This window comes from Copadichromis virginalis, linkage group LG9 (genome assembly GCF_057382275.1).
Source record: "Copadichromis virginalis isolate Kocher_CV1m ecotype Utaka linkage group LG9, C_Virginalis_male_GT1.1, whole genome shotgun sequence".
In the NCBI taxonomy this organism is placed as follows: domain Eukaryota; kingdom Metazoa; phylum Chordata; class Actinopteri; order Cichliformes; family Cichlidae; genus Copadichromis; species Copadichromis virginalis.
Window position 1 is genome coordinate 16,414,885 of NC_140626.1, and position 18,969 is coordinate 16,433,853.

At 39.9% G+C, this 18,969-nt stretch overlaps 1 protein-coding gene across 1 annotated transcript in view; it reads left to right on the forward strand.

Moving 5' to 3' along the window:
- Positions 1-18,969, forward strand: part of LOC146701664 (cadherin-12-like) — a 102,497-nt gene that overhangs the window by 22,160 nt on the left and 61,368 nt on the right. Inside the window, exon 2 of the mRNA XM_085467953.1 lies at positions 13,237-13,647. Coding sequence (XP_085324079.1) covers positions 13,402-13,647 — 246 coding nt within the window. The 5' untranslated portion in view covers positions 13,237-13,401. The remainder of the gene's footprint in view (positions 1-13,236; positions 13,648-18,969) is intronic.

An 18,969-nucleotide genomic window follows, 5' to 3' on the forward strand; every position in this document is an offset into this window, starting at 1 on the left:
TACACGAGGAGTGAAATGTCCCAAGATGGGTAATTCAAGTCAACAAAAAACTAAATAATGCTTAACAGACCAAAAGTAACACATTTGCAATGCTAAATGGTTGTTCCTGAGTGTCATTAATGAGTTTATCCCATGACTGACTTTAATGTGCTGTATTTGCTGCCTCACTAAAAGATTTCCAATTTGTAAGGTAAATCTAGGAAGGGCTTCCTACTGCCTCACTGGAAGTTTAATGTTTAAGTGTATACTAGGACCGGACAGTTTGACCAAAAATCTTCTCATCGTTGTAGTTCTTGAAATTCGGATGGTTTCACAGTATAAAAATTGAATGTCACAATAAATATATAAATACAAGTAAAGAAACCAGAACTCAATAAATAATCTTCTCTTAAGCTCTATCAATTCAATTATTTTCCAAAATGCTTGCAATGTTGAACAGCATTAGTTTGGTTAATTGTTGTCTCATGTAAAAAATGTATCTCGTGCATGGAATTACAATTAGTATAGAGGTAATAGAGTAATCTAGTAATTTAGTAAAACTACACAATCCCCTGTTATAGCTGATAAGAATGTGTTTGGATGGTGGATTTCTTGCATCTACCAGTCCTTTGGGCTTTGGGACTCAAAAGGTAAAATTCATACAGTTGACTCAAACAGCTGGATGAATTTATTTTATACTTTAATGCCAGCTGACTGTACTGTTAATCTTTCAACAGAAACTCTTGTGTGTAGTGAGACTATAGGAGATCAATGCACACCTGCAATGCAGTTTCTGGAAGCAGAAACAGAAAATAATGGCATTATTTGACACCCGCATGTACTCTGCTTCTTGGCATTTCAGTTAGCATTCTATATCTGGCATAAATCATTTTTTTGAAGTTCATAAAATGATGTTTAAGACATTTTTTTTATCCTCAATTAACTTTAAACTTTTCTAGCACAGAAATTAAAATCTGCCTTTCTGCAAACACATTTACATTAAATTACCAGTGTTGTTCATGACAATTATGGATTTTTTTTCTTTTCATGAGTTTTGATTACATATGGTTTTCTGCAACTCGAAACTTAATTTTCTTCTCTCACCTTAAAGAGAACCGGTACTTAGCCACTTCTCTGGTGCTATCAGTCTTGTTATCATCTGACTTGCCTTCTCTAACCTTGTCTGCCAATAGTTGGTGCTGCCTTCAGAAGAATTTAATGGCACACACTGTAAGGCAGCAAAAGAGTTCAAAATTCAGCCTTCGACCATTTCTTTCCATAGCTCAAAATGAAGCAGCAGGGGCTGAAGCACGATCTGAGCTTCTACAGCGTACACTACAGTAGGGAGGTAAAGCAAGATTCCTCCTACTGCCAATTTGGCTTCTGGGTCTGTGCTCAAGCTGAGCACTGACAGGTCTTCACAGTCACACCTTTTATTTTAATGTACCTTCATTGAGTTCAGATCAGAGAACAGCAGTAGCTTTGACTAAAACAGCATGAACCAGGAATCACTTTTGAGCTGTTCCACCTTTAGGGCCAGTTTTTCTTTTCTGTATGTGTGCAGCATGTCACAGATTATCCATAGCATCTAAACTTTAGAAAGAAAATACAGAATTCCGATCCTGGGTGCCTGTCTGAAGTTTTATACATTTTTCCTTTTTAATCATAACCTTTCATTTGAGCGATATCTGTTGCATCATAGATTTTGTTGGCAGGGGATCCAGACATGTTCACGCTGGGGAGAGCTGAGTCAGTGTGGAGCTTTTTTTTTTTTTTTTTTTTATTGCCTCAGGCCAGTTTTGTCTCTACAGCTAAGCCTTCCATATATTCAGGGGGGAAAAGTTCAGTTTCTAACAGAGAGGCAACCTTCGTTCAGTAGGACACATAGCTAATTTATTTTTCATAATAACTGGATTATATTCAAGGTGTTATACTGTCTCACAGAGTACTCAGTGGCATGAAAAGTTCCTAAATGAACAGAACTAAACTTGTGAAAAGATGTCTTAGTTTGTAATCTAGTCTACCTGTCTTAAATGACAATACAATGGAAAGCCATGGAAACCGACGTAATCAAGGATTCCAAAAACACCCCAGCAAGCACATCGTCAGTTTTCCCCTGTCTCTGAACTGATAAGGAGGTGACAGATTTATGACTGGAATAATCTCCAAAGTATCAGGTATCCACAGCTTTGGACACATTTTAGCATAAATCTTTAGCTTTTGGTTGTCGTGTACTTGGTATGGTTAATTTGTAATCGACACCACAATATCCCAAATATGCATTCACCAGTGCACAGCCATTACTGAATTATGAGCACTGCTGCTGAAATTTCATGGTTCATCAATATCCACAATGGAAGGTAATCAACACAAATTGTAGTTTCTACATTGCAAGCAGCTAACTGGGATCAGTATGAAACAAAGAGGACCAGATAGCCACAAACAATTGCATGTATAATTTAACCACTGCTTACCATACATGGCTCATCAAGTGTTACACAGACAGCTGGAGTCAAAAGTTCATGGAGAATTTTTATTCCCAGATACAAAATTGGACCTAGACTAGTGCAACAGTGTCCTGCACAAAGTGTATTCACTACAGAGCTCCATCAAGTCTCAAACTCCACAAGGCAGACATAAATCATCCTAAAGATTCAAATTTTGTTTTAAGCTACTCCTCAGCTAGTGTGTGTGTGTGTGTGTGTTGGTCCAGTCTTGCACTTTAATGGTCATCGGATCAATAGCTTCACTACTTAAAAGAAATATAAAAAAAAGTCTGCTCCTAAATATATTTCTGGAAGTCATTTTCTTTTGGCATAAACACAATCATCCATTGAATTGTGATTATTTCTTAGAGACAGAGGCCCATACAGAGGTACTGTCACAGAATGCATGCAGTTTAAAATGAGAAACTCTGAGGACCACTGCTGCAGTCATGCCTCTGAAACGCAGACTTCTACTCTACATCAAGATAGTGACTTTCTACCTGCTTACTCTAAATAGATCCTCCAAGATACCCAGTTATGTTTAAAAAAAATGTAAAAAGCTAAATGATACCAAATGCCACAAGACAGAGTTGTGAATCCCTCATTAAGTGCTGTTTTCAAGCAGCTCAAATTCACAAGGTCAAAAACTTGTTGTCTGGCATCCCTGAGAACTGTCTGCCTGAATGACGACAGTTGCCTGTGTACCATTGGTGCACCATGGCTGCCTTGGGGCAACAGGGATGTTTCATTTCATCTTAGTAGCTGCTTGTCTTTCACTGCTCCAGAATAAGATCAGGCATGTCTCCTGACTCTGAATATTTGTATCTGTCAAAACCTCAGATGTCAAAAAAGTGATAAAAGATAGCTGAGGACTGGTTTATCAGGATATAGGGGAAATATATTTGTTACTGTGATTCTTTGATGTACCTGGGTATTAAAAGTCTGAGTAAAAAAAAAAAAAAAAAATTTATATATATATATATATTTAGGAGCAGGCGTGCTGGGTGTTTTTTTTTATATATATAAAAAAACACCCAGCACGCCCCTGCGGGCGGTTTATCCTTCAAGCTCGGGTCCTCTACCAGAGGCCTGGGAGCTTGAGGGTCCTGCGCAGTATCTTAGCTGTTCCCAGGACTGCGCTCTTCTGGACAGAGATCTCCGATGTTATTCCTGGGATCTGCTGGAGCCACTCGCCTAGCTTGGGAGTCACCGCACCTAGTGCTCCGATTACCACGGGGACCACCGTTACCTTCACCCTCCACATCCTCTCGAGCTCTTCTCTGAGCCCTTGGTATTTCTCCAGCTTCTCGTGTTCCTTCTTCCTGATATTGCTGTCATTCGGAACCGCTACATCGATCACTACGGCCGTCTTCTTCTGTTTGTCTACCACCACTATGTCCGGTTGGTTAGCCACCACCATTTTGTCCGTCTGTATCTGGAAGTCCCACAGGATCTTAGCTCGGTCATTCTCCACCACCCTTGGGGGCATCTCCCATTTTGACCTCGGGACTTCTAGGTTATACTCGGCACAGATGTTCCTGTACACTATGCCGGCCACTTGGTTATGGCGTTCCATGTATGCCTTGCCTGCTAGCATCTTGCACCCTGCTGTTATGTGCTGGATTGTCTCTGGGGCATCTTTACACAGCCTGCACCTGGGGTCTTGCCTGGTGTGATAGACCCCAGCCTCTATGGATCTTGTACTCAGAGCTTGTTCTTGTGCTGCCATGATTAGTGCCTCTGTGCTGTCTTTCAGTCCAGCTTTGTCCAGCCACTGGTAGGATTTCTGGATATCAGCCACCTCCTCTATCTGCCGGTGGTACATACCGTGCAGGGGCCTGTCCTTCCATGATGGTTCCTCGTCTCCCTCCTCTTTCTTGGGTTTCTGCTGCCTGAGGTATTCACTGAGCACTCGGTCAGTTGGGGCCATCTTCCCAATGTATTCTTGGATGTTCCTTGTCTCATCCTGGACTGTGGTGCTGACACTCACCAGTCCCCGGCCCCCTTCCTTCCGCTTAGCGTACAGCCTCAGGGTGCTGGACTTGGGGTGAAACCCTCCATGCATGGTCAGGAGCTTTCTTGTCTTTATGTCAGTGGCTTCTATCTCCTCCTTTGGCCAGCCTATTACCCCAGCAGGGTACCTGATCACGGGCAGGGCGTATGTGTTGATGGCCCGGATCTTGTTCTTACCATTCAGCTGACTCCTCAGGACTTGCCTGACCCTCTGCAGGTACTTGGTGGTTGCAGCCTTTCTAGCGGCCTCTTCATGGTTCCCATTTGCCTGCGGGATCCCCAGGTACTTGTAACTGTCCTCTATGTCTGCAATGTTGCCTTCTGGTAGTTCAATCCCCTCAGTTCTGACTACCTTCCCTCTCTTTGTTACCATCCGACTACACTTCTCCAGTCCGAACGACATTCCAATGTCATTGCTGTATAGCCTGGTAGTGTGGATCAGTGAATCGATGTCTCGTTCACTCTTGGCATACAGCTTGATGTCATCCATGTACAGGAGGTGGCTGACAACTGCTCCGTTCCGTAGTCGGTATCCGTAGCCAGTCTTGTTAATGATCTCACTGAGGGGGTTCAGGCCTATGCAGAACAGCAGTGGGGACAGAGCATCTCCTTGGTAGATCCCGCACTTGATGGTAACTTGTGCTATGGGCTTGGAGTTGGCCTCTAGTGTTGTACGCCACATCCCCATTGAGTTCCTGATGAAGGCTCTTAGGGTCCCATTGATCTTGTACAATTCTAGGCATTCCAGTATCCAGCTGTGGGGCATTGAGTCATAGGCCTTCTTGTAATCAATCCAGGCAGTGCACAGGTTGGTCAGTCTGGTCTTGCAGTCTCGGCTGATTGTTCTGTCTACCAGTAGCTGGTGTTTTGCGCCTCTGGTATTCTTGCCAATTCCTTTCTGTGTCCCGCTCATGTATTGACCCATGTGCCTGTTCATCTTAGCCGATATGATGCCTGACAGGAGCTTCCATGTAGTACTGAGGCAGGTTATTGGTCGGTAGTTGGAGGGGACCGGTCCCTTCTTGGGGTCCTTGGGGATCAGGACCGTCCGGCCTTCGGTTAGCCATTCCGGGTGTCTCTCGTTAACTAGCAGCTGGTTCATTTGTGCTGCCAGACGCTCGTGGAGTGCAGTCAGCTTCTTCAGCCAGTAGGCGTGAACCATGTCGGGCCCTGGTGCTGTCCAACTCTTCATACTGGAGACCCTTTCTTGGATATCTGCCACTGTGATGGTTACTGGACCCTGTTCAGGGAGGTCGCTGTGGTCTGCCCTCAGATCCTCTAGCCACTGAGCATTGCCGTTATGGGTTGCATCCTTCTCCCATATGCTCTTCCAGTATTGCTCCGTCTCCAGCCTTGGTGGTGCTGTTCTCTTATTGTTCCCTTGCCACTGAGAGTACACCTTTGCTGGTTCTGTGGAGAACAGCTGGTTTATTCTCCTGCCTTCTATCTCTCTGGTGTACCTCCTCAAGCGGCTGGCCAAGGCTGTGAGTCTTTGCTTGGCAGTTTCCAAGGCCTCAGGTATGGACAGCTTGCTGTATTTCTTAGGCACCTTATTTGTCGCACCTTTCTGCAACTCTGTTAGTTGGCTAACCTCCCTCCGTGCTACTTTGATCTTGCCCTCTAGCCTCCTTCTCCATGGAGGGTACTGCCCCTTGTGGCTGTTCAACTTGTAGCCAAGCATCTCACTGATCACTGCTGCCGTATTGTAGATCAGCTTGTTAGTGTGTATATATATATATATATATATATTTATATTAAGTCAAAATATATTAATATATATTAAATGTAATCAAAAATAGTTTGAGTATTTGGGATTTTTTTTTTTTTTTTGTACACCAACACGTTAAATTTTAAATCAGACAGACAATCGAGGTGTGACTGAAGTGAAGTCTTTCGTCTCTAATTCAACTGTTTAACAAAGGCAATGTGAGAACTGACACTTTGTGTCAAAGTGAAGTGACGGGGTGACAGACATCAAATCAAAGGCGCAAAATAAGCTGTTCTTGCATTTCCTGCCTGTCTTGTTTGACTTTATTATAAAACTCTGCTTTTTGGCAATCAATTGTCAGTTTTTATCATTATAAAAACACTGCATGTTGCCAAATCCATGCACACCTAGATCAATATTCCAAGTCCTTTCAAAGTAGCAATCTGCTGACTCCTCGTCTGATCAGATACTACTACTAATTGTGTATCAGACACACTGAAATACCAGCCTTTTATTTCGTTGGAACACCTTTTACTTCCCAAACTAATTCATCCAAATAGTGAAGGCCCTTGTTCCAAACTATTAAGGTGATGAGCTTAAATTATTGATATGACTAAACATTTTAGTGGGCGAATTCATCTCTTGAAGTTGATATAAATTGAAATGCTGGAGAGAAGACGTCTCACTCTCTTGGTTGTACAATAGTCTTAGAGTAGAGCATCTCAGACACCAGCTTGCAATGTTACAATAATTTGACAAGACAAACTTAATTACATAAGAAGATTTTAAAATAATTACCTGAAGCATCTATAACTTTATTTTTCCCTTTCAAAGGGAACACTGACAGAAATCGGTGCACACAAAGCAATACTGCAAATGACAAAGAGTCAAGGTGGACAATGCGGTACAGTACAAAATGTGTCATTTTAGGCTGTTGAACTCCCTGTCCTTGTTGTGATACATAAACAATGAGATGTTTAGATATGTGAAGCAAGGAAAGCAGTAAAAGTATACTTCCTAAGCAGCTTCTATCAAAACCCCTGCAAAGTATCTTTGTAGTGATGACTTTCTGGTTTTGTCGATGTAGCACTTTAACAAACATCAAAGCACATTCATCACAGAAATAGTCTTGGCAACAAGCATAGTTGCCATTTGTCACTATTAAAAGAATGTGTTTTCGGCTACTGTCTAGTAGTTGTAATAAACTCAAAGGATTGAGTTCTTCTTCAACAGTCCAATTTAACAGTTTAGTTTAAAAATGCATACTGGCATTTAACAGTGGTATCACCTCTTTTAAATCAATGGGGTTATTTGCTGCTGAATCTATTTGTTGGCAAGGTAGTTTTTTGAATGCTTTTACAGTTGTTGATACCCAAATAAGACACATATTGAGGGTGCATGCAAACTGGAGAAACACTTCCCGACAAGACTAAAGTGTAAGTGCCAAACTTTTGTGAAAACTTTTCAATACGTTTTATGATTGGAAGCAAAATATGTACGCAACCTTTTTGAAGGACTCAAACTTTGATGGATGTGGACATGAATTTATTGCAGACAGAATGCCACGGGCTACCTATGGGAAAATAAAATTCATCATATTCCTGTTATGCCCACAGTATTTCATATCGACAACAAAATGTAACATTTTTCCAGGAGTAACACGCGTTAAAGTAAAGAAGATGACTTATCACATCATAATAATAATAATGTTTTCATTGTTCAGGGAACAACATTTCGTGCTGCTTGTACATTTGTGTTATAGACCTTACATGCTGACGCCCTCCAAAGTGAAGAATGTTTCCATTTCCAACATTAGCTGTGTTATTTTACACATGAATAAAGGACTGTATTTTCAGACAAGCCAACTGCATGGTAAATAAGTACATTTATCTGAGTAACTAACTGAGCCCTTTTGTTCACTATTCATTACTTAGGTTGTGCTATAACCTACGCATGAGGTGTTCCTCGATAATTTACCTTGACTGGCCAGCTGTGTTGTTACTCCCATTTTCATTACATTGCTTCCACCTACACCTCTCTCCTCCCACTCTTTCCCTCAAGGGTTTCAATGATATTACTGTCTTCTTCTGCCTTAGCTCTACAAAAAAATTCTTCCAGTTATTTCCCTGACACTTTTTTCCCCTCACATGTCCTCAGCTTTAGTGCACATATTTCCTCCTCAGTCAGAGCTGTACTTGACATGAGGTTTCTGCCTTGAACACTGTAGTGATAGAACTGTGACAAGTCCTTTCCTATTAAAACTTGGAAACAAAACTCCTTGTATGTTACAGATTCTTTAATGCAGTGGTCCCCATCCCCCGGGCCTCGGACCGGTACCGGTCCGTGAGTCGTTTGGTACCGGGCCGCGAGAGTTGAGGCTCAGGTGTGAAATGTGTGGTTTTCAGGGTTTTTAATCGGTTTTCAGCGTTATTTTGTTATCGTTTTATCGTTAACTTGGTTTTCCTGGGTCTTTTCACGTGTGTTATGAATAACTCGTCTATTTTTCAGTACCGGTACTAGTTTTATTTTGTTGTATTTTTCCGCGACACCTTAAAGGCCGGTCCGTGAAAATATTGTCGGGCATAAACCGGTCCGTGGCGCAAAAAAGGTTGGGGGGACCACTGCTTTAATACAGATACACATATAGATCCTAATACCATTATATCTTTTAATATCACCAGCTGATAGTTTGTCAAATATAAGCACAGACAGAGGGAGACTAATCCTTATCTAGATGTACATGTAGGTGCTCTCAGGTAATTGAGTGAAAAGCCTAACAATAATGCAGAAGTGAGTGAGTCAGCACTATGTGGAAACACCTATATTCAAAGGACAAATTATCCCTCATGAAACAGCATTTAAAAAGGTTATTCTTGGTACACACTGAGGAATTAAAAGACCTAAGGAATGTGAATCAGGTTCATAAAAAAATGTCAGTATAACATTCTCAAACAATATATGAATAAGTAAAACAAACTGACAGCAAATTACTTGAATATAACTCTTGAGATTATTAGAACAGCCATGTCTGGTCTAAAAGGAAGACCAGACATGGCATTCAACATAAAATCTAAATATTGTCCAATGTCCAGTATTTACAAAAGGATTTTCAGTTCTGTTTAGAAAGTTACCCTTAACGCAACAGTTAAATAGGGGAAAAATGTTTACTTGTTTTAGTTTGCTTGAGTCCCCACAAGAGAAATCTTTGGTGAAAGCCTCGGAGCTTTGCAGAGCTACAGGAAGCCAGTCTAGAATATGTTGAGACCAGAGTTCGATAAGCTTTCTGAGATGCCCTGCACCCCCGTTGCCAAGAATGATTCATTACTCCTATGCACAGAATTCAATTTGTAAAGTATAAATTGTAGCACTAGGGATAAGGACCCAGGTCATTCCTGGACTGGCAGAACATGTGTCCATCACAGTCTGTGACCTCCTATCCATAAACTCAAAATCACTCTTTTAAATGCAAAAGTCATTATGAAGATTTACGAAAAAAGAAGCCATACGACAATAAATTATGTATTACATTCTTGCATTGTTCTGCTTAGGCTGCACTACTTGATGCTTCTGTCTACAGTGAAATGTGCATGCTGTTGCTCTATAATCAATGGAATATTTATTCATCTCTGTATAAGTCGATAACCTCGTGTAGATGATCATCAACATTTACACAAGGTTAGTGAAATCTCATTCGGTAGTTGTACATTCGGGAAATCTAAATGCTGCTGTTAGGGTTGGACAAGATGGTAAAACCTCTCACACAGGTACGTCTGAGGAAAATAACAGCATGCAGTACTAAACTATAAAAACGTAAAATTATAATATTGTAGTATTACTTGTTATTTGCAGAGTCACATGGAGAATACTGTGCCTGACAAAAAAAGATATTAATAGAGAAAATAACAATGTAGAGTGTAAGAAAAGATGTGCTTTGTGCAAATGCTTTGTAGCAATTGTGTTACTGGTTAAGCCTTCCTCTTTCATAAGGTGACCTTGTGTGCTACCTGTGTGTATCGTACACAGGTAGCACTCTATTTAAAATATGAAATCAAGATCAATTCCGTTGTATATCAAACGTAGCTAAATCCCTAACCTTATTATTCCAAGTACAAATTTTCTGCTGGCCGTCACTGCAAGACGCTGCAGTTTTTAAAGAAGGATGAAAACAAACATCTCTGCCCACTTGTCTACCAAGACATTAATGTGTTTGCAAAACAACAACTTGATCCAGATGACTCATTTCTCCCCCCTTTTCCAAAAGTCAATGCCTACTTATTCGTTTGTCATGTTTATAGCAGCCTTGACGACTAATAACTTTCTGTGGGAGTTTCTTGTGGGTGGTAATCTGCACCAGCAGATCGGCCAGCCATATGTTGTTTGATTATTGAAGGTGATGTGCGAGAACACTGTCAGCCTACTGCGTTGTGTTATCTGAAGTAGACACCTGGGTCAAGGCTCACAACCGAAGCCAGACATATGCTAATTAACTTATCTCATAAAATATGCATCAAGCCCTCCCAGGACCGTACAGTGGCAGAGGATCGTGATTTTCCAGGAATTATGGGAACAGTCATTTTCCATTATGTCGATGCTAAATGAGGAGTGACCTGCGGGAGAGGCATGTCTGACCCATGTCAAGACAGTTCCTGCCAATTTTGCACAGAGAACTTTGCAGATCAGTTTTGACTTTTAAGATACTGTCGTGACAGAGAGAATAAATGGATCCAGTTGCACCGCATAACCTTGTTGAAGTAATCTTCTTCTGAAGCCGATGTTCCAAGTCAGTATAATTAATCAAAGACAATGATGTCAATGAGGGCTCCAGTTATGAAATTAGATTCACGCTGTCTTCCATTACTGTACAGCTTATAAGTGCATTAGGAGGGAAAGAGGAATAATAAACCAGGTGTGGAAACCATTAGCTCCATTCTTCATTCCCACCATTTGTGGTTGCCTTCTCTTGTTTTCAGCACAATTAAGTGTCTTGTAACAAGGCCAGAGTTGAATGCGTGAGTGTTGATATGGTAGTCAAGATTGTAAACAAGGTGTGAACAGCAACACTCGGTACAACAGTCATTTGCTCAATAATGAATGAGCTTAACAAATTAGGCTCCTTGTGTAATATTTCATTCTCTTCTGTGCAATGGACTAATGAGTGATTGTTCAATTACAATACCATTTCAGTCCTTTTATTAATAATAATTAAAAAAAAAAAAAAGACTCACCTGACATCCATAATTGCAAGTAAATTAGTTTGAAACTGTATATTTTTTATGTCTGTCTAAACGCAGACAAAAATGGGGTTTCTAAATTATGTACTTTAGCAATCCTGTTTCTCTCTATAATCTCTAGACACACACAAACGGTCATGTTTTTGTGTTCCATTCTCATTTGTTTATTTAAGACTGGTGGATATGTGTGTTAGATCAACACTAAAGTATACCACAGGGGCTGAGCGGTCAGAAAAACTATTAAAAATGCGCTGTGGAGTCGTTTCAATATTATCTAAAATCTGCATGCCATATTTCTGCAAATACTGCAGGGCCATTATTTACCTGAACTGCAACAAGAAAGGTTTCATTTGAAGCTGGCTTGAATTAGAGGCAGGCTTTTATTTCTAGTTTCCTCTGTTTAATCAATACAAGTGTCCATGTATCAGCATTAAGTCTCGTTACGCACCAGTTTGCCCCGTTAAAGTCACCAACACGTGGTAACTTACTTTTGGGAGAGAGAGAGGGTGCGTGATCAGCGAGGTACTTTATATTAATGATTTCACATACATGTAAAATAATTCTCCAATGCACCAATGTACAGGTCAAAACAATTTGTAATACTTCAAGATGTTTACTGTACTGGAAAAAAGTCTAAGACTTCTCTAAGAAAGGCAGGCAAAATAAGGTGCTTTTTCATTAACATAATTTATGAACATAAATATTTAAGCAACTTAAATCCTTATGTTTACCAAGCAGTTTAGGTTTGTTCATACTTTACATCTGGCGCTATAGCACAAGTAAGACCACAACACAACCATTATTGTTTTAACCGTTTTTACATTTTTCCTTCACTCATTGATGCAAAATCAGATCAAATGAACTTCTAATGAGTTTTATGCAAACAAAACCTCTTGGATATACTGTAAGTTCTAATGAAATCTAACATTATATGTCTTTGAGTGGTAATATGTATAATGAATATCTTCTGCATGAGGTGCCACTTTTGTACAATACATGTCTGTCAAATGACACGCTACAGCAATAGGTTCAATCTCCTGTGGCCACTAGTTGTCAAAATGCACTCCACATAAGAGCGATGTCTGAAAGAAAGCAACGTATCCTAAAGAAATCACTGAGAGCATGTTGACATTTTACACAATATGCATGTCAATTTGATATATGAACTGCCAATGTATCACGTTTTATTTTCAGATGGCTGCGTGCAACGTTTGTCAGGTTTTTTGTTTTTTTTTTCAGTAGAGTTCAACTTTCAAGTTTCATTGGGTTTCATACTAAGACAAGGTTTGTGAGGCAAAACATAAAGCTAATCAGCAACCTCTCATTAAAGCGTCACTAAATAATACATAACTTTGAACTTCTGTGGGAAATCATGGCAGTGACAGGTCCACAGCACAGTGGCACACAGTGGTTTGACAGCAAGAATAAAGTCTCAGTTTTCACTAAAGAGATGAGTAGTCTAGATAATTAGTGCATGCGTCAATAAGAACCGTCTGGTGTAGAGGTAATCTATCACCAGGCAAATAATTACAACAATTATTTTTATGCTTGAGAATCAAAGTAGTCTCATTTATCACTGTGCAGTTAAAAAGTAAAGCATGGAGGTTGGGGGAAGAATAAAGGCTATGCTGTACTATCGATTCACTGACATTTATGAATAGCAGGATAACAGCACTTCATATCAACCTGTGATAATCACAAGTGCTGTAAGACATTCCTGGACTGTCTCTAATCAGAATTAGCTGTATTATTACAGTTTGGTGCAGGTGTGGAGGATAAGGACGTCTTTTCGACTAAACATTTGTTTTCTTTCCTTCAGGTGATGAGCTCCACAACTCTCTAAGAGGGATCCTGACAGACCGGGGAGAGCTGCAGAGTCTCACAACTCACCCATTTTCCATACACGCCATCGCAGATTGTTTCACTGTGGCTCAGTTCTCGTCACTGGACTTTAACTTGGGGACCTGAACCGCACAGATCGCCAATGCTAACAAGGAACTGCCTGCTGCTGTTCCTGTGGATTCTTGTCGACGAGGGTTCGGTCTCTTATTTACGTCCACCTTTACCACCATTGGGACGGAGCAGGACGGGAAGGGAGCACACCAGGAGCTTGGTGGGCCCAATGAGGAATGGGGCAGCTGGATTTCAGCGGGTCAAAAGGGGCTGGGTGTGGAACCAGTTCTTTGTACTGGAGGAGTACATGGGGTCAGATCCGCAGTACGTGGGCAAGGTAAAAAACTTTTTTTTTTTTTCCCCACTGTTATTTATGGTGCAGCAGAAGTCATAAATCACATAGTAAGGAGCCTAGGAGAAATTGAATTGGGAGTAAATGGAGGGAGCGATAGAACATGAGGAAGATAAAATGGGAGGAAGGGAACAGAAAAAAAACCTTCTAGTTTAGAGTAACTATAAAACTACCCTAAAACTACCAGTATTTTAGATGGGAAATATTTTATTCCTTGAGGTTATAATTAATTATTGACTATTTTAATACCATGTACTTATACAAGTAACAGCAAATACTAGAAGTTGCCTATTTTCATTCATCCCCAAGAACTTTACCTCTTTAATCTAATAATGCTCCTAAGGCTTGTAAGTCTGCTCCTATTTCTTAGTGTTTTATGATGTGACCAGCATCACGCAAGAAAAAAATCCAGACCTAATAATGGAGCTGTGCCACAAGATTTCCACGTTAGACCAGCCACACATGACATTGAAGTGGTGAAAGGTTTGATGGTGTGGTAGAAATAAATTTAAATTACAGTCCTTGTAAAGGTGTCAGAACATCATAGTTATGAGCCACAGAAGATGCTGACAGCAATAAAAAGACAGCAGAGACCCAACAGCCTGATCCGAAACCAGACAGAGATATATACACATACATCCCATCAAACTCACATCTTTTTGTGTCACCTCAAACCTTGGCCGTCCCCGCTTTTTAGCACAGGATTTCTTATTCACTGTTCTGGCTTAAGACATTCGTAAGCAAACTCTGTGGGGGTTTAAGGCTAAAGTTGTAATTTGGCACTCCAAGCTTACATAGGATAATAGTAAGACTGACTTATCTGCCTCAGTGCCACTGCAATCAGCCCTGACAAGCCACGCTGTTTGTGGAAGTCTCTGAGGCTAAAGCAGGGCCAGGGAAGCAGCTGTCTACTGCACTCCTAAATCACTTAATCCTGGGCGGCTGCTCTTCTTCAAAATAATTGACTGATTCTTCAACATATGAAAAGCATTTGGAGATCCTCGGACCTTTGTTGGGAAAATCTTAAGGGAGAGGATTTCCCTTTGAATCTTAACCTTTTTATTGTACACTGTTAAATGGCACGGGGAGCGCTGGAGTGGGTTACCATTTACACACACTTCTGTGATATCATATTGAACGGTAATGTGAGAAATGTTCAAACAGAGAGCATACTAAGAGATAAAGATGTAGGTGAAAGGGTTCAAGGACCTTAGGAAGCAGCTTTGTTTACAGGGCACATTAATGGACTATAATTGACCATAAGTCTGCAATGAATGCGTGTTCTATATTACATCAATATCTAATGTGGTAATGTTTTCACTTTAGAGTGTACTCATGATTTCCAGCCAGTGACCTGCAGTGAATTGGAGCTCAAGACACTTTTGTTTTATCCTCTGTGGCAGAAGTGTCCTTCTGGACCAATTGAAGTAGTAATTATCTGACAACAGAGAGGCAACTGAACCCAAGAGGAAAAAGTTTAGTGAAGCAGCTGAAGCAGTTTGGGGTATTTTTTTAACATACGCTAAGTAATATAGAAAGCACAAGTAGTGTACATGTGACTAGTTTATCCAAATGCACACCTATAGCTCAAAAAGGGTATTTTAATGAGACATGGTTTGTGAGTATGTTACCCGGCATTTATTTAGGTATATAACGTACACAGTGCTGTTATTATTCATTACTTTTTGTGTTTTTATTATTATTTTTATTGTTTTGCCTTTATTTGATAGCTGCAGCAGAGATCTATGGGAAATGTGGGGAAAGCAAAGAGGAGAATGAAACATGAAAAGGAACCAGGAGCTGAACTGAATTCTGAATACAGCAATCACTATACTTTAGTACGTGATTGTTAAAAATGCTGTCATAAGAGATTTATCAACAATGGACTAATAAGGGGGGGGGGGGGGGGGGGGGGGATTTTACATGCCACACTCCAATTTATCAAGGAGATGATTAATGCAGACAATTAATATTTCCTTTTAAAGTTTAAATGGCACGATCTGACTGTAGGAACAGCGCTCACAGAGGAAGCTCAGAAAAAGGTACTTCTGACAGCAGGAGGAGAACGACTTGCATCCATGCATGTGTGAGACGAATGACAAACATTAATAAATCCTGACCCTGTTAGCAATAATCAAAATCTATTTCGAGAGCATTAAATGCATCACTGCCAACTGTAATTTTGACAGCCAAATCACTACTAATTAGTGCTGGCCAATAAATAAAAAAAACAAAACAAAACACGAGTCACATTACAAACAAGGTGTATTTCTGCCAGTTGTTCTGACAGCACAGAATGCAGACACGTATCGGACGAGGAATGGGGACATTGCCAGTACTGGTATTATGGATCAGTAAGTTTGCCTATTAACTAGTGCCTTTGCCTGAACACACCAGCTGTTTGTGGAGAAGGAAGATGTTAAAGCACAGCGGGATAACATTTAGTTGTGCTTACATCTGCCTTGCTGTACGTCAAATTGTCAGAACACGCTCACCTCAGTTTTAGACTTCACCAAAACAATATCAGCGCCAATGCAATCGGCACAAACATAACTGGATAACATGCAATTCTACCTGGTTTTACTGCTTGACTATTCCCACTAAAATAACTCATGTTTCAAAGCATCTGACAGACATAAATAACCAAATCATTTTGTGTATCTCAGAATATCCTGCTTCTTCTATTATATTGGTAAATGTATTTATTTTTCCTAGTTGCAAATCCATTTAATAATGATGCAACAAACCTAATTGGGCATTTCTGTACTTCTACCTGGGGCAGCATGTGCATGGTGATTAGTATCGTTACTTTACAGCAAGAAGGTCCTGACATCTGGCCTGGCCCTTTCTGTGTGGAGTTCAGATGTTTGCAAGGTTCTCTCTGAGTACTCTGGGTTCTGCCCGTAGTCCAGTTATTGGGTTTAGGTGGTTCTAAATATGCCATGGGTGTGTATGTGACTGTAAGTGTCTTCCTCCATGTGTTAGCTGTGACAGACTGGCGATCTGTGGTAGCTGGGATGGGCTCCACCCCCCCCTCCCTGTGACTCGGATAAGCAGAAGAAGATGGATGGATACAGTTACCTGATATAACTGATATAAAAAGATGATTCACTGGTCCAGCTTTAGTTTGCTTGATTTAATTTACCTTAGTCCTGTCTTAGTGGCTTACATAAGGTTTAGCTAGAGCAACTGAAGGTCTTTTAAACATGATATAATACTAAAAATAAATAACAAGGTTCTGGGTGACAGACTTATGTAAATTTGTGAGACTAGGTTGTCTGTAAAGGGCAGAAGAAAAACACATGAAAAAAAAAAAAACATCAAATGCTGCCTGATCTATTTTGGATTAATGAGTGCAAGCAAAGCAAGATTTCTTTTCTTCTGCACCACAAGCAGAAAGATATGCCATGTCTGCATTTTCACTTGTTCTGTTATTATCAGATGAGTACAAAATAAAGAAAATGAATCTACACTCCAGCTTATATACCGTTTAATATATGCCATCTAAATTAAAAATACAAACTGTGTAACTGTGTGTGACAAAAAAAAGAACCACAGAGCTACAATATTCACACTGTTTTTAAACACATCATATATCTTAATATTTAGATAGGATTTTATACACTCCAACACTAACAGCTACATGCTCGGGAACTTAAGGTAGGAGACACTAAACGTGAGAGGAATGTTAGAAACGCTACAGTCACAACTGCAGGTTCACCTCCACTACTTACTTAATTACCCCGATTTCTCCCAGAGGTGTAAGTAAGGTCACCGGATTCAGCAAGGTCTTTAGCACTACTACTACTAGTCCCAACTGCTTGTATTAACAAATGCTCTGAGTTCTTGCATTTTTTTTTTTACTTTTCTGCATACAATCACAATGCTTTATGGACTTTTTTCTATTAAAGATGCACTTAGAGTGAATCACATTTACATTTGAAAAAGCAAAAAAAAGGGCATGTTAATACCAGATTTGATTTGTAGTGTAAATAAAGGAAACATAGTCTGCCAAGGATATTATAAAGGTTTTAAACCACATTAACATGTCATGCTCGTCGTTCACTTTTATGGTGAGGTTGTTCTCAGCAATGTGAAGAAACAAGCTTTAATGCCATAAACATAAAAGTAAAACAAATATATTTTCACCATCTTTCTCTGCTGTTTATAACGATAGCACATAAAGTATTGTGTCAGCGTTTGTGTGTACAGCATTGTTTCTTTGCTGTTCCATTAGTATTTTCACAGCACTTTTCATTCACTGAATGGTTAGGCACCTAAATTTAAATTAAGTTTTCCACAGTGTAATTGTCTACTAATGAGACTGCATCATCAATGTGGTTTCATTCCCTCAAATTTAAAGTAATACGCTGCACCGACAATACGTTTGCAGAGACAGTTACTGAAAGTTGCACCAGCAGGTAGAGCTTGTCACTAACAGAGGGACAGTTACAACACCAGCTGTGGTGGCCACGTCATCTTCTTGCTGACAACTTGATATAGCTGCTGTAGAATGTTTGGCACACATTGCAAATGTTTTCTTAAATCTGATGCGTTGGCTGTTTCGATGTTTCGTAACTCGTGTACATTCAGTATCAGTCCGGTGCAATTAAAACATGAGCTGGAGGGGAACTTCATGTGCTGGCCCAATGTAGCAAATAGTAAATTAATTGATTAATCTCTATCGCTAAACTATAACCAATAGAAAGGCATGATCATTAATAAATGCAACGCTAAATGTGCATTTGCATAGTGATAAATTTACTGCTAATGTCAATAAGCTGCACCCCTTTTAATACAACCATCAATAAAATCCTAACGACACCTAACCATGCACTTAACTCAAGAATATACGTGAAGAAAATTTTAAGACTCATGTTGACAGCATCATTATTGCAGTTTAGCAACGAAGCCCGGAGGGCTCGTGGGGGTTAATATAACAACCCTCTGTACCCTCAATAAGATAATGCTGAGGCCTTTCGTGTGCCAAGCAGTGATTATCTGATGTTAAAAAAAAAAAAAAAAAAAAAAAAAAAACTATTAACAGCGTGGCTGCATATCAAGTCAAACTGCTTCCTCTCACTCTCGATTAAACTCTCCAATGAGTTCGGGAGCTATTTTCGAGATTTTTCCTCTGACATCATGTCACTTTCTGTTTAAAGTTGATGGCTATGGATGTTGGAAGCAATTCCCTAAGATTTTTAATAATATGGAAACTCAGAATACACTTAAACAGCACTTGTCTTCTGAATGACAACACTATCTTAATACTTAAGAGTAGAGATGTAATCAAAACCCAATGTATCT